This window comes from Cervus canadensis, chromosome 20 (genome assembly GCF_019320065.1).
Source record: "Cervus canadensis isolate Bull #8, Minnesota chromosome 20, ASM1932006v1, whole genome shotgun sequence".
Taxonomy (NCBI): Eukaryota; Metazoa; Chordata; class Mammalia; order Artiodactyla; family Cervidae; genus Cervus; species Cervus canadensis.
In genome coordinates, this window is record NC_057405.1 from 45749486 (window position 1) to 45765232 (window position 15747).

Sequence of the window (15747 nt, forward strand, 5' to 3'; positions counted from 1 at the left end):
GGGGGTTTTTATATTATTTCTTAATATGTTTGTATCATTTCACCAAACTAATGGAGTTACAATTTACCTCAGGTCCAGATGGACCACACAGCACATTGTCATGGGCCCAGGATTCTGTGGCACCTCCTTTAATGACTAGTTAACTCGAGGATAATGAAGACCTGATCATGTGCCTAATTAGCCATGCAGTCTCTAATGGTAGTTTAACTCATTTAGATAAAGTCAGTTTGTTGATCTGTTCTTTGGTTGGGAGTGAGAAGGGGGAGGGGCGTCTACAGAGAAAGTGTGTGCTGGGTGAGAAAGTGTGTGCTGGGTGAGAAAGTGTGCTGTGTGTGTGATGGGCCCTTTCTCCTTAGCTCCCACCTCTGCCACACCCCACCGTCACCCCCAGTGCAGAAGACAGCAGCAAAATCACACCCCGCCCCCACACAGTAAAACATCACAGCATAACGTTTGGATTCTTGACAACTATTAAAGGTTTTGTCTAAATAGCTATATATACTCCAAACACCAGTTTTTTCCATATCCTCAGCTTGAGGCTTTTTTTAATTTAAATAAAAATTTCTTGGATCAATGGTGGTCTTTTAAAAAATACTCTTTCAAGTATCTAATATTAGGTGAGAATAATTGAAAAATTCCCCTCTGCTAGGTTAATTGGAGGTTCAGGAGGTCCATGTAAAGAATCGTTAGTTGCCCCAAATCTAATTTAACTCTGAAGTGCTCAGCCATTCAAGGGACTCTTAATAAATAACATTTATTTCTATATTTGCCAATAAAGATGAATAACCCTATGGTTAAGCTTGTAATACATGTTATAACTGATATACAATATAAATGAAAATAATTCTTACCTCATTCTTCAGCTTGCTTCCAGAAAACCTTAAAAATCAGAACATTTTTCAGTAATTAAAAATATATATACAGTTATAGCCATGAAGGAAATGCAGAGGACCTACAAAAGTAGTGACTTTATACCACGACTAGTGAAATAAATCTAGAGAAATGTGTTTGATTTTCAAAGGGACCCAAGCTTCTAAGGGAAAGTAGAATAAAGGATATTGAGCAGAGTCAGGTAAGAATTGAGACAATGAAGGCACACAATATTAAATATTTGTGTGTTCTAGCCTGTATTTTCACTTCACAGCAAGCAGTGGTTAATAAGCTGCCATTATGTTCTCTGTAGTACCTGAGTTCATCTTAGTATGACTCAGGTGACTAAAGTTATTTGCTTTTCCACAAGACACCTTACTTTTAAAAACAAATCATTCTTTTGAGAGTTAAGAGCAGTTCTTGGTAAATCATACCATAAAGAAATTTCGGATGCAGATTTAATCATTTGCAGTTCTAATATTTTAAAAAATAATAATTGCATTGGATGCCACCTTACTTGGCAATAACATAGTCCTGAAAGTTGATGGCAGATTAGAGCAACATGTTCTTTATATTCATTTGTATTTTTTCCTTCACAGAGACTTGGTAGCTGGGGTCAGTAGCTTTATCATACTAAAGTAAGCTGGTATATCAGAGCATATGTGACTAGAGATGAATAAGCTTTTCATTTTCATAAGATACTGGCCAAAGCATCTTTAAAGCAGGTTATCTCATAGAAAAAAATACATTTTCTGCCTTTAGTTTATTGAATCTAGCATGAAAACCAATTTAGCCTTATAAGCAAATATTAACTTAAAAGCAATTCTGCTTCCCTGGTTTCTCTTTTACATCTCTCTGAGACACCTGGATCACCATTAATTTCTCATTATTCGATGCAAATTATATAAACTGCCCAGTCATTGTTAGTGTCCATACAAAGTTAAAATTAAGGTCTGATGCTTAAAGGAAAACATTAGCAAGTCATTTTATTCGATATATATTATTTAAGACATTCAGAGAACTTGTCTTGAAGATAGCAGGACTCTACCTTGTCAGGCCTTTTCCAGAATAAACGGAGTGGTAATATGCACTACTCTCTTTGATGCCAATCCCATAATAATGATACCTAGAACAAGAACAAATTCTGTGTTAATATAGTTTTTTGAAGTGGAAAACTAAAGTAGAATTGAAGTGAATCACAGGTAAGAACTGCAGTCCCTTGATCATCATCTTCCTTTCCTGACTTTTTTCAAGTAACATCTTAATGTGTTTAATCCTTCTTTAACAGTAACTAACCCTACTTATGCTTATATTTCTGGCTCTAAGCTTGAAAAAGAAGGAAAATCACCTATTGCCAATCCCTCTCAAACCTCTAAAAAATTAAGTTTCAAAAGCCAGAAAAAGAAAAAAAAATGTAATTGCAGGCATTTAAATGTAGGCACTTAAATTTGTAAATGTAGACACTGGCTCTAAGTATATCCAGTGTATCTATCTACAAATTGCTTGGTTCAATTTGAATGTGGTCAATTGAAACAGAAAATGGTTGGTCTTCTTCGTAGTACATCTATTGAATGGAGAAGAATGTGACATTATGTGTGGGGAAGACAATGATGTTGTGTATAGGAATATGTACAAAGCATATGACCCTTTAAAAGTTATTTCCCTCAGGAGGAGTGAAAAGCCCAATTCACCATCATTTTCACTTCAAGCTTTTGTGCAACAGTGGGGACAAAACAACTATGTGATGAATCAGTGGAAATATGAAACATGGAATGTAACAGTGTGACAAACAATTTGTTATCAGTTTCTCTATGGAACCTGAAGTGAAGTGAAACCTCTCAGTCGTGTCCGACTCTTTGTGACCCCGTGGACTGTAGGCCACCAGGCTCCTCCATCCACGGGAATTCCCAGGCACAAATACTGGAGTGGGTTGCCATTTCCTTCTCCAGGGGATCTTCCTGACCCAGGGATCGAACCCGGGTCTCCCGCATTGCAGGCAGACGCTTTAACCTCTGAGCCACCAGGGAAGCCCTATGGAACCTGAAACACAGGCAAATGTAGCATCCCATGGAATCTCAAGAATGGAATCTCATTCTCCTCAACTGCAGAATCCTGACTTACTTCACACTCAAGTACAAATGCTACACATGGGACACAAACACCAGTCGGACAGTGGGTATTTAGTGAGGGTGGCCAAAGTCTGCTAATTTCTGCCTTCACTTTCCCTTTCCTTCTCTGCCTACCATGCAGCACCATTAATTATTTGGTTATCAACCATTTCAATTTGCATTCATCTAAAATCAGCGAATACCAGACCACCTGACCTGCCTATTGAGAAACCTGTATGCAGGTCAGGAAGCAACAGTTAGAACTGGACATGGAACAACAGACTGGTTCCAAATAGGAAAAGGAGTACGTCGAGGCTGTATATTGTCACCCTGCTTATTTAACTTATATGCAGAGTACATCATGAGAAACACTGGGCTGCAGGAAGCACAAGCTAGAATCAAGATTGCCGGGAGAAATATCAATAACCTCAGATAGGCAGATGACACCACCCTTATGGCAGAAAGTGAAGAGGAACTAAAAAGCCTCTTGAGGAAACTGAAGGAGGAGAGTGAAAAAGTTGTCTTAAAGCTCAACATTCAGAAAACTAAGATCATGGCATCTAGTCCCATCACCTCATGGGAAATAGATGGGGAGACAGTGGAAACAGTGTCAGACTTTATTTTTGGGGGCTCCAAAATCACTGCAGATGGTGACTGCAGCCATGAAATTAAAAAACACTTACTCCTTGGAAGCAAAGTTATGACCAACCTAGATAGCATATTAAAAAGCAGAGACATTACTTTGCCAACAAATGTCCGTCTGGTCAAGGCTATGGTTTTTCCTGTGGTCATGTATGGATGTGAGAGTTGGACTGTGAAGAAAGCTGAGTGCTGAAAAATTGATGCTTTTGAACTGTGGTGTTGGAGAAGACTCTTGAGAGTCCCTTGGACTGCAAGGAGATCCAACCAATCCATCCTAAAGGAGATCAGTCTGGGTGTTCATTGGAAGGAATGATGCTGAAGATGAAACTCCAATACTTTGGTCACCTCCTGCGAAGAGTTGACTTATTGGAAAAGACCCTGATGCTTGGATGGATTGGGGGCAGGGGGAGAAGGGGATGACAGAGGATGAGATGGCTGGATGGCATCACCGACCTGATGGGCATGAGTTTGAGTAAACTCTGGGAGTTTGTTATGGACAGGGAGGCCTGGCATGCTGTGATTGATGGGGTTGCAAAGAGTTGGACACGACTGAGCGACTGAACTGAACTGAACTGAAAATCAGGGAAGGAATGAAATAAAAGGATAAGGGGGCTTCCAGTAGACTTCAGTGTAATCATATTTAAAAATTCATTTCTTAGCATTGCCATCTGAGTTGAAAGTGAAGACAATGGAGGATCTATGCTTCAAGGCCCCTTTGCTGACCTCAGTAATAAAGAAGGGACTTGGCAGAGCAACTCTAACCCTAAATGTTTTCAAGTCTCAGGACAAGAGTACAAATGGAGGCCCACAGGCCTTATACCTAATTACTTAAAATATATAAATCGAGGGAACACATTGTGAAACAAAATGTCCCTGTCCTCCTCCCTTGACAGTATACCGCCATAAAGATCTGGTGGGTAGGTCTGAACTTAGAACGCCTAGACTCCTGAAGTTCCATGAGGAAACATGGTGGCGTGAGAAGAACCATCCCCACCTCACCTCTCTCCCCAGCCTCTGCTCCTCTGTTCACTGTGAGGGGCTGCTTGAGACCACTCCAGCCTCCACATCCAAGATCCACCCTCACACACACCTGGACAGCTGCCCCTGAGCCACCGAGCAGGTCCATGTCTCCTGAGGATGGATGAGGGAAGAGGCTTACATAGGCCCAGGAGGCCGGCCTCAGGCTGTTTGGAGTTCTTGGGCCCCATGGCCTTAAAATGTGGGCTGGAAGGGGCGTGTGGTCTCCAGGTGGGCACATCCATACGGGCTGTGAATTCCTTGTCTCCTGAGGAGACCAGCTGAAAGAGGGCAGAAACAGAGCCCTCTGTAAGTGTGAGTCCCAGAGATGGCTTCTCACCCACTAGGTTTTAAGGGCAGTATAGTGGTAGAGAAGATGCCTCTAATGACACTGGGCCATTTGAGATGGAAAAGAAAGCATTTCTAAATATGAAAAAAATTACGTAATTATAATAAGAAATGCTTCAGAAAGAGCTGTTCTATTTGATCAAGGTAGTGAAGATATTTTATGAGTATAGCAGACTTGGAATAAGTTTTCAAGCCTTCAGTTTTGGCAGAAAAACGAAAGCACTCTATTAACCTAAAGAGAATAAGCTCCATTTTTACAGTAAGAAAATAGCCCTCTGGTAGATAAGGGAAAAGAACTTCTATGGTATATTGGGACAAAGAGAGAAATGAAGGAAATACGAAACTTCAGCAAACTCCAAAATTTTGAGTTTATTTGTCTCTAATTAGAAGCTAAAAGAAGAAAACTATTTAAATCATACATAAAGAAATTACTAAAAGCAGCTATGGTAATAGAAAATTATAAGGTAAATACCTAAAACCCATAACAAATGGACATATTTAGATGACATTCGGCCAAGCATATTAGGATTAGTCAGTGAACATAAGTCTGAAATAATTATAACTATTTTTCTTTTTTTTTCTTTCACTATTTTTCTTTTATTAGATTTTAGAACTAAGATACCAAAAGAAAATGACTTTGTATTGGGTTGAATAAAGCAAGAGATGCCTGAGAACAAGAGAAACTATTACAATGAAAATAAACTGCAATTTCATGATCTTTAGCAAAGCTTGCTCTTTGCTCTATAGATGCCACAGTTAAAAAGACTTCACTAACACAACATCGTAAATCAATTATACTCCAATTTAAAATGAATTAATAAAAACATCATTGTAGCCGCTGTCTGAAGCAATACATGGTAAGCATTGCTTTAAAAGTTGATTGATCTTCCAGGTGATGCTAGTGGTAAAAAAATCCCCCTGTCAATGCAGGAGACTAAGAGACACGGGTTCAGTCCCTGGGTTAGGAAGATACCCTGGAGAAGGGCATAGCAACCCACTCTAGTTAGTATTCGTGCTTAGAGAATCCCATGGACGGACGGGGAACCTGGCATGCTACAGTCCATAGGGTCACAAAGAGTCAGACAAGACGGAAGCAACTTAGCACTCAGCACTCATTCTTTTATATAATTTGACCTTCTTGTTTCTCATCTATAATCCTTTTTCAACAGGTAAGTAATATTACACCATGATGAAATGATCTGCCATGTAAACTGAGAAGAAACCACATTGCCTTCACATGTGGTAGACAAAATTTGTAAGACAAATCAAAGGGATAACCAAGAATTCAGCAAACATTAGATGGCGCACTGTACCCTGACCCCCTTGTGAGCTGTCAATACAGTGATGAAAAACCAGACGTGGATAATCCACCAGGAACCTATTTGTTTCTGAATTTCACACTGCTTCATGGCTTCTTGAGCCAGGCTGCCTGCCAGTCACAGAACAGCGACCACACTGAACAACCCTTAGGCAAACTTTATTTTTATTTAAAAATATCACTTGATGATCACTTTTTGTAAAAATTGCAACATCCTTTGCTGCTGCTGCTGCTAAGTCGCTTCAGTCGTGTCCGACTCTGTGCGACCCCATAGACGGCAGTCCACCAGGCTCCCCCGTCCCTGGGATTCTCCAGGCAAGAATACTGGAGTGGGTTGCCATTTCCTTCTCCAATGCATGAAAGTGAAAAGTGAAAGTGAAGTCGCTCAGTCATGTCCGACTCTTCGAGACCCCATGGACTGTAGCCTACCAGGCTCCTCCGTCCCTGGGATTCTCCAGGCAAGAGTACTGGAGTGGGGTGCCATTGCAACATCCTTTAGGACCCCCCAAAATACCAAGTAACATGGATTTGTAATTCTTTTTTTACTTCAGATTTTTAAGGAAAGAATATTTTTATTACACAATTCATTTGTTCCTTATTTTTATAAAACAGCTCTTATTTTGTTTCCTCCCTTCTCATCATTAAGGCAGAATATCTTTAAAAATGGGTTTCCCTGGTGGCTCAGATGGTAAAGAATCCACCTGCAGTGCAGGAGACCTGGGTTCGATCCCTGGGTCAGGAAGATCCCCTGGAGGAGGGCATGGCAACTCACTCCAGTAATTCTTGCCCGGAGAATCCCATGGACAGAGGAGCCTGGTGCGCTACAGTCCATGGGGTTGCAAAGAGTCAGACACAACTGAGCAATTAAGCACACACACATCTTTAACAATAGATGTATTTAATACCTCCACCTACAATGAGAATCAAGATGTTACATCTGAAAAAAAATTCTTTTAAGTAATGTATTTTATTCATAGTCACATATAAATGATACCATCAACCAGATACACACTGACACCTGAAGAAGTTAACTTGGTCAGCAATTTTCCACTCTACATGGGAGAAGCAGCCAGCCCTTTTCTCATTAGCAATGTCTCATAATTGAGACATGTTGAGGTACTTGAGCATGTTACATGAGCGCAACCTTATAAATATGCTGGCCAACAAGGAACTAGTGAAAGAGTGAACACTCTTTATTTCAAACATGTATCCAAGGCTTACTGTGTGCTAGGAGTTAAGGATACAAAAAGAGACTGATGAGGGTTTCTGCCCTGGGGGAGTGGGTAGTCTTGGGGCGGAGGTGGGGGGGAAGCATGCAAAGAAAGAATTGCAATACCAAATTAACATGTGTTAAAACTGAAGCAGGTGATAGTCAATACTAATGTAAATAGTTACCACTATTTATTTAATATTGAGCAACTATTACATGTAAAGAATTTTACCTATACTTCACCTCAAAATTCCACAGCAGCCTGCGAGTAAAGTAATATCTCCATTTCAAAGCAAAGTTCAAAAAAGTTATGTGATTTTTTGAACAAGTTGTGTGAAAGGTTATGAGTTTGAAAACAAAATTCAAACCAGAAGCTCCACAGAGCACTCTCTGTGAGACCATGTTACCTCCATACCCAAGATACAAAATTACACTGCATCTTAATTTAATTTATTATTAGAAATTCTTAGGAGAAATATAATTCAAATATGCTTGCACTCAGAAGACACACTCTCTAACTTCACATTAATCATTAAGAATTAATAGCTAACTTGAATCATTAAGAACAATACCATTGGTCTGAATGTTTCATATTTGAAATTCTATATGTAAACAAATACACCCTCTAGAATATAAGCTCCCTATAAAGGGAAATCAATAAATATTGAATAAATACATTCATCACATGAAAAAAGTTAAAAATAACAATGTGTCATAAAGAAAATGTTATAAACAAGAATTTGTTAATAAAGGGCATGCATATAGTTATCATAGACTTAAATATAGCACAATTTAAAATTTGATAGAGATTAAATCTCTTGTCTAATGTGATGTGAGGAAATTGACTAATTCCTTTAACTCTACCACAAGTACTGAATAATTTAGGGAGAACCAGGTTCAATTCCTAGGTCGGGAAGATCTCCTGGAAAAGGAAATGGCAATTCACTCCAGTATTCTTGCCTGGAAAATCCCATGGATGGAGGAGCCTGGTAGGCTACAGTCCATGGGGTCACAAAGAGTCAGACACAACTGAGCAACTTCAATTTCATTTCCACTTTTGTGAATAATAATAATAATAAACTATTACATTTATTGGATATATAGTTTACATATAAAGTAAAGTAAAATAAATATTACTTTACTTGCAGGCTGCTGGGGAAATTCGAGGTGAAGTATACGTAAAGTTCTTTACAAGTAATAGTTGCTTAGTAAGTGGTAACTATTTATACTGAATAATAATACAGAGAATTTATCTCTTTCTGGGTTACTTGCTTTCCATAAATAATGTTTGCTTTCCTTCCTTAGTGCCTTTATCTTGTTGAGCTCTTCTCTGGGAATGTCCTTCTTCCTACATGTCCTCGGTTGTTATCCATGATTCAAGGCATAGCTTCAACACATGAGGTTTTGCATGGTATCTTAGGTAAAATTAATTTCTCTGTCCTTCGAACTCTTGGTCAGTTATCCCATGTAGCTTTGTATCTCATACCATTGGTATGTGCATATACAGCTTATCTCCCCTACTAACCAATAAGATTTAGAGGAAGGGAATTGTATCTTTCCCTTCATTGTATTCCCCCTTAAAAATTTATGTAAAGAAAAATCCTCATTTATTGGACCAGTCAATGTGTTCTGCTAGAAATCTAGAAACTGATAAAACACACACTCTCTTAGAAAGCCAATAGTTTTCCATAATTGCTTTGTAAGACTGCCTTTTCAGGTTACTGGTAAAAGAGTTGAACAAAAGTTGTATACCTGAACAATGTATATAAAGGACATGGCAGTCAGTGTACTTAGGTGAAAAGACTAGAAATTGCTAGAAATATAAATCTCAATATTTTGCAATGACCATTGTAATGCTTTAGCACACTTCATATCCAGTTTCTTCTACTGCCAGCAAAATAATCTTTCCCCTTTAATCTTCCTTTTAGTCTAACTAGGAACATGTTATCATCTGAGTGATGATTTAGTGTCTTTGAGAGAGATAATTGAGCAGCTCTTTGTCTTCCTAACAGCTGAAGATAAAACTCATAAAACAGGGGAGAGTAATTTCAAACAAAGTATACATGAATTTTTTTCATCTCACTTGCAACCTTTTATATCATTATTTGTTGTTAAAGTATTACCCTAAAATAAATCTTGCTAGGAAATATTTGCCAGAAATATTCTAGCATAATAAGAATATATACAGGTAAATGTTGAATAAAAAAGTGAGGTTTGCCTCACTATGGGATAAATAGTTTTTTTAATTTATATACCAATAGACAATGCCTATCCTGTAGGTTACTCTATTTCCAAACATTTCATAGTTCTTTCTCCCTATATGATTTTTATCTATTTTTATCCTAAAAGATATATGATAACTACTTAAGAATCCTGGGTATGATTACCTAATTTAGTTAATAAAATGTTTGCATAATACAAGTAGTCCTTGTGATTAACAAAATTGTGTTCATTCATTAGCATCAACTGTCCTTTGACTTGTATCAGGTGACAGACATCATTTACATTTTAGGAATGAAAAAAAAATATTCATTAATTTTTATGTCCACATTTTAAAGTGAGTGTGTTATATTTTAATAGGACAAATGAAATTATTGCTTCTCTTTTTAGTACTAAAATATTTACTTTGTGTCTAATACTTTCCTTCATTTGATGATCAGTTTATACCTACACCTATATGTCTTCTTTTCCATTTTGTCATTATATAGAATTCCTGAAACATATGTTCCCACTGAGCTAGTAGCCCTGATGTTAGTTTACATTAGACAAATGATAACTGATAAGGAAATGATGGGATTAAGCTGTTCAGGGCCTTGCAATAACTTACTATGATAAGAGCAGCTGCCATATCAGTTTTATTAACCCACTAAATCACTACTAATAAATAAGATAATAGCTTTTATCTGTCATGTCTGAAAACCGAGATTTGACTGATCAAAGTCTACAAGAAATTAAAATGTAACTTCAAATCAAACAGTTTACTGTGTGCATGAAGTCTCATGAAATCTACTAGTGGGCTCCTCTGTTTTTTCCCTTATCCCGCTGAGTGGTTTTGAGCAAGGGTGGGTCACAGACTCTTTTGCTAATCATTGTATCTATAAGGCTTAGTCAGTACCAGGACACACAGTAAAATGTTTACTGAATACATGAATATTAATAGTGAAAGTTTTTTGACAGTATGTACCCTATCTTACTACTGTCTAAAACTCTTTAGCACCATGCTTTGTACATCAATAAAAATCCATAATATATTATATTCAAAATAATACATTCATGATATAGGAAGGAATTATTTTTCATTAAACATTCTTTGTACCTATAGAATTTTGATCCATTTCTATTTATTTAAAATCTAAATTTAAAAATTTTGCACAGGAAAAAAAATCAAAGTATATTATTGACATTGGTGGTGAATCAAAGAGAAGAGAGAAAAAAACCTCAAAAGCAAAGTCAGTTTTTATACTGGTATTGAGAACATGCAGAAACTACCATTGAGATTGTTGGTTTCCTTGGCAGGGAGGGGATGGTGAGAGTGAATGGAAGGATGGAGGACTGTGTTTATTATTTATTTACTTATAAATAAATTAATACTAAATTTATTCATGTATTAGAAATAATTTAATAGGTATTTAGTGATAGTACATTCTGGGCACTATTATAAAAATGACAACAAAAGTGTTCCAAAATTACTGGTAAAATTGGGAGAAATTATAAATCTTGTTTCTCCAAAACATGCTCACTTCTTCATTTATATTTGTTTCATCAATTTTTCACATTTCCAAACACATAAAAATATTTTTCATAAAATGCAAATTTTTGAAATATTAAACAGCCAGTAGAAATGATGATTGTGAAGATAATATGCCAACATAGAGAAATTTTGGACAAAAATTCAAAGTAGAACATAAAACTGTTTATGCTACAAATTTGCTTTTATACAAAAATATCTCTAAATAAATATAAAATAATTTTAAATGCCTTATGATTGATGCCTGAGAAATGTTAGCTCTTTGAAGAAGAGTCTAATAGCATACATCTACAACTGCTATATCAGAAAAAATAAAATGTATACCTCAAAAACTCAAAAGTTCAATTAAACAACTTTTTGATATGACATATTGGAAAGAAGAAATTTTATCAGTTGTTAAAGCACAAACTTCAGAGCCAAATAAACCTTGATTTAAATGCCAGCATTGTTATTTTATAATATCTGTATGGCCTTGAGCAAGTCAGTGATCTTTGAACTGCAGTTTCCTCCTTTGTAAGACACAGTAATTCCAACCTTGTATTGTCATCGTAAAGATTAGAGAGTGAGTGTGTATGTGTACATGTGTGTGTAGTGCTCGATAAGTAATAACTTTTAATTGCACTGATGATTTTTGGATGCACTGTGAATAATATATTATTAATTTCATATTACTATTAATAATAATTTCTTTACTATTAAGGATAGCGAGGTTGAAAGCATATTCATGTCTCCATTCATTTCTATACTTTTTTCATTTAATTCTCACACCAAATCTAATAGCTAATGGCATAGCCAATTTCTTGATGAAAAGCTGAACAACTCACCAAGTTATATATGGGAATATGGGATTAAAGCTCAGATTTGTTCAACTTTAAACCTCATACTCCTAACCACTAGGTGACTCTACCTTTTGATATATTACCTTCTAAGATTTAAAAAAAAGTCTAAGAGTATTTCTTGGAAATGAAGAAAGTCGGGAAAATCATCTCACTAAGAATAATTACATCATCAAAATATGAACAACGACAAAATACACGAACTCTACAGCTTGCCATATCATTCAACATACTTAGCTGATACACAGAAAAAAATTTGCCCATGATATCAAAATACCAAAAGTATAATATGCAAGTTATAAAAAGCAAATGGCATATCAGCAAAGTAGGAACAAATTCAAATTGTTAACGGTATGCTCTTGGGCATCAACTGTTAGATACCAAACAAACTCCCTGAAGTCACTACATATTGTAACAACATAAACCTACACACTGGAGCCTCACTGTCACAATGGACAAGGTTAATGATTCATCCCTAATCCTAAAGGCTCCTTCTAGGATTAATTGACTTTCTCTGCAGCCTGCCTGTTTGTCCTCTTGTAGACCCTGTGAAGAGGATTTCTCTGCATTGCTTAGCCTCTTTTTCCACTGCCTATTACCTCAAACACTATTTAATCTTTTATCTCCCTACACAGTCCAGCAGGAATCAAATTCAGTACAAATTAGCTAGTTAAACTGATTCAACTTTGAAAAAAAGCTGATTTGGTTAGAAGGAACGAGCCAATTTTGTCTTTTTAAATCAGGCATTTCATTTCTCAGGTCACAATACTATTAACATTCATAGGAATCAATGAAATAAATATTAATTGATAACCTATTATATTGCTTTTGTTTTGTTTTGTTGTTGTGTCCGACTCTTCTGCTACCCCTTGAACTGTAGCCCACCGGACTCCTCTGTCCATGGGATTTCCCAGGAAAGAATACTCAAGTGGGTCACCATTTCCTTCTCCGAGGGGTCGTCCCAACCCAGGGAATCAAACCCAGGGATCAAACCCACATCTCCTGCATTGGCCACAGGATTCTTTACCACTGATCCACCAGGGAAGTCCTGGGCTTCCTTTGTGGCTCAGCTGGTAAGGAATCCACCCAGAATGTGGAAGATCTGGGTTTAATCCCTGGCTTGGGAAGATCCCCTGGAGAAAGAGAATGCTACCAATTCCAATATTCTGACCTGGAGAATTCCATGGGCCGTATAGTCCATGGGGTTGCAAAGAGTTGGACACGACTGAGCAACTTTACCTTTCATCAGGGGAGTCCAATCTATTACATAGCAGACCACAGAAAGAAATCAAGAATGGGTGAGACAAAGTCTCTATCCTCAAAGCACTATCTTTTGAGAGGAAGAGATAAGTTAATTTCCCACTAGGATAGGTATCAAAAACTGCTATGAGGGTGCAAAGAAAAAGCGTACAAAACATCAAGAGGCAAAGAAAAGATTCAAAAGAAGAGGAAGTTCAGGAGACATTCTTTTAAATGGATAGGGTTTCAACTGCCTTCTAGGGAAAAGGAGATCTTCCATGGAGGAAGACAGCATGAACAAAACAGTGGCAGTTGAGAGGGAAGCCAAGGGAACTAACTGATCAATAAACAGGTGCATGCTGAAAAGCAAGGCGCAGATAATAAGAAAATGGTTTGGCACTAAATCATAATGGATCTTTAATGTCAAGGTTAGAAAGTTTGTCATGAGCAGGTGGAAGTGTCTGAGGATGACAGAGAAAAGATTGAATCTGAACTTCACAAGGTCAAGATGAGAACTATATTGAACAGACTAGAAAGACAGCGTCAAGGTAAGGTTTTGAAAGTATGAATGGAGAGAGACATAGATTCAAGAGAATTCATAATGAAATAGGATCTATTTTTTTGGCAAATGACCAAGGCTGAGCTAGCCAATAGAATAGCCACAAATCACATGTGTATACTGAGCCATCTGAAATGTGACTAGTCTGAATTGCTATGTAGTGTAGCTATAAAATACACATGGGATCTCAAACACTGGTAGGAAAGAAAGAATGTAAAATATGTCATCAATAATTTTATTTTTTATATGGTCAAATTATCACATTTTGGATATGTTGACTTAAGTAAAACCTAGTAAAGTCAATCTCATCTGTCTCATCTTACTTTTTTAACGTGGCTTCTAGAAAATTTTGAATTAAATATGTGGTCGCATTATATTTTTTTGGACAATGCTGGACTGGATGTTAGGGCAGAAAAAGACACTGGATAAACTGGAAAACAAGCGGCAGAAGAGGGAAAAAGACTTGATAGTGGTCTGAAAGAAAAGCCATAGGGGAAGCTTTATGCATTTATTTATTTTAAGAGTACATTATCAGTGGATTCAAACTCTAGACAGGTGCCTAGGAAGATCAGTAACAGTAAAAATAGGCCATTGAGTTTTTGCCCAGGTAAAGAAATGGGCGAGACAGAGTTATGTGATCAGTGGTAAGGTAAGTGAACAGATAGCTACTCTCAAGAAATAGCAGAGAAGAAAAATAACAGCAATATTGAAGAGTATAGCAGGTTTGAGATAATTTTATTTTTATCAACACAGAAGAGATCTGAATATGTCTGTAGACATTAGGAAAGGAAAAACTAAAAAAATGGTGGACAAAAGAAGTAACGGATGAACAGGAACCTGTAACTGAAGATTCCGCAGAGATTGTCCCAAGAGATAAGTAAAAGCTAACGTTATCAACAGAGAGAAAACGTGACTGTTTAATTTTATATTTATATTTCCATTGAGTCATTTGTGCCTGTCATTTGTCTTGAATGGAAAAGAGGGTGATATAAAGAAATTATTATCTGGGAAAGAAAACCAGAGGAAGAACCTGGACCGTGTTCAAACCCTCCCTGCCCTTCCTGCTCTTTGGAAGTGTGTGGATTCCACCCAGTCACTTAGGTATCCATTTGCATTTCCTTTTCATGATGCTGGTACCTTCAGCCATGGCTTTAAGGTTATAAAAATGGTTCATTTAGATTATTCCACCAGAGGACTTCCCTGGTGGCTCAGTGGTATAGAGTCCGCCTGCCAATGCAGGAGACACAAGTTCGATTCCTGGTCTGGGAAGATCCCACATGACATGGAGCAACGGCCTGTGCACTATAACTACTGAGTCTGTGCTTTAGAGCCCGGGAACCACAACTACTGAAGCCTGTCCACACTACAGTCTGTGCTCAGAACAAGTGAGCCCACCGCCATGAGAAGCCTGTGCATCACAACTAGAGCAGCTCCCACTCGCTGAAACTAGAGAAAAGCCCAAGCAACAAGATCCTGTACCGCCAAAAACAAATAAATAATGTAAAATAAAGTAAAAAGATTATTTCACCAGAAAAAAAATGATTTTTCTGTGTAAATTTAGCTTTTTAAACATTATTCTAAAATCCATTTTTTTTTTCTTTTTAGGTCTTAATAGTTAGTAAAGCAGTTCTCTGCTTTATCAAGAAGAGAATACCTCGTTCTATTCACCAATAAAGACAATCCTTGTTTCACACTGTGTTAGTCCTCATGGATAAGGTACCGCATGTACAGATCTGAAATATGCTCATTCATGTGCCTTACTTTGAATGGCCTCTTGTTCCAAGCCGCCGAGTTGTCAAGAGGGGAAATTTTTGACGAATTGTCTGAAAAGAAAGTCAATTACTTTAGTTTT

The 15747-nt window shown here is 37.2% G+C and overlaps 1 protein-coding gene across 1 annotated transcript in view; it reads right to left on the reverse strand.

Moving 5' to 3' along the window:
- The window catches only part of RFX6 (regulatory factor X6), a 52208-nt gene that overhangs the window by 31252 nt on the left and 5209 nt on the right, over nt 1–15747 (reverse strand). The window contains exons 4-6 of the mRNA XM_043439506.1: nt 15657–15718; nt 1919–1996; nt 852–879 (exon numbers count right to left, since the gene is read on the reverse strand). Coding sequence (XP_043295441.1) covers nt 852–879; nt 1919–1996; nt 15657–15718 — 168 coding nt within the window. The remainder of the gene's footprint in view (nt 1–851; nt 880–1918; nt 1997–15656; nt 15719–15747) is intronic.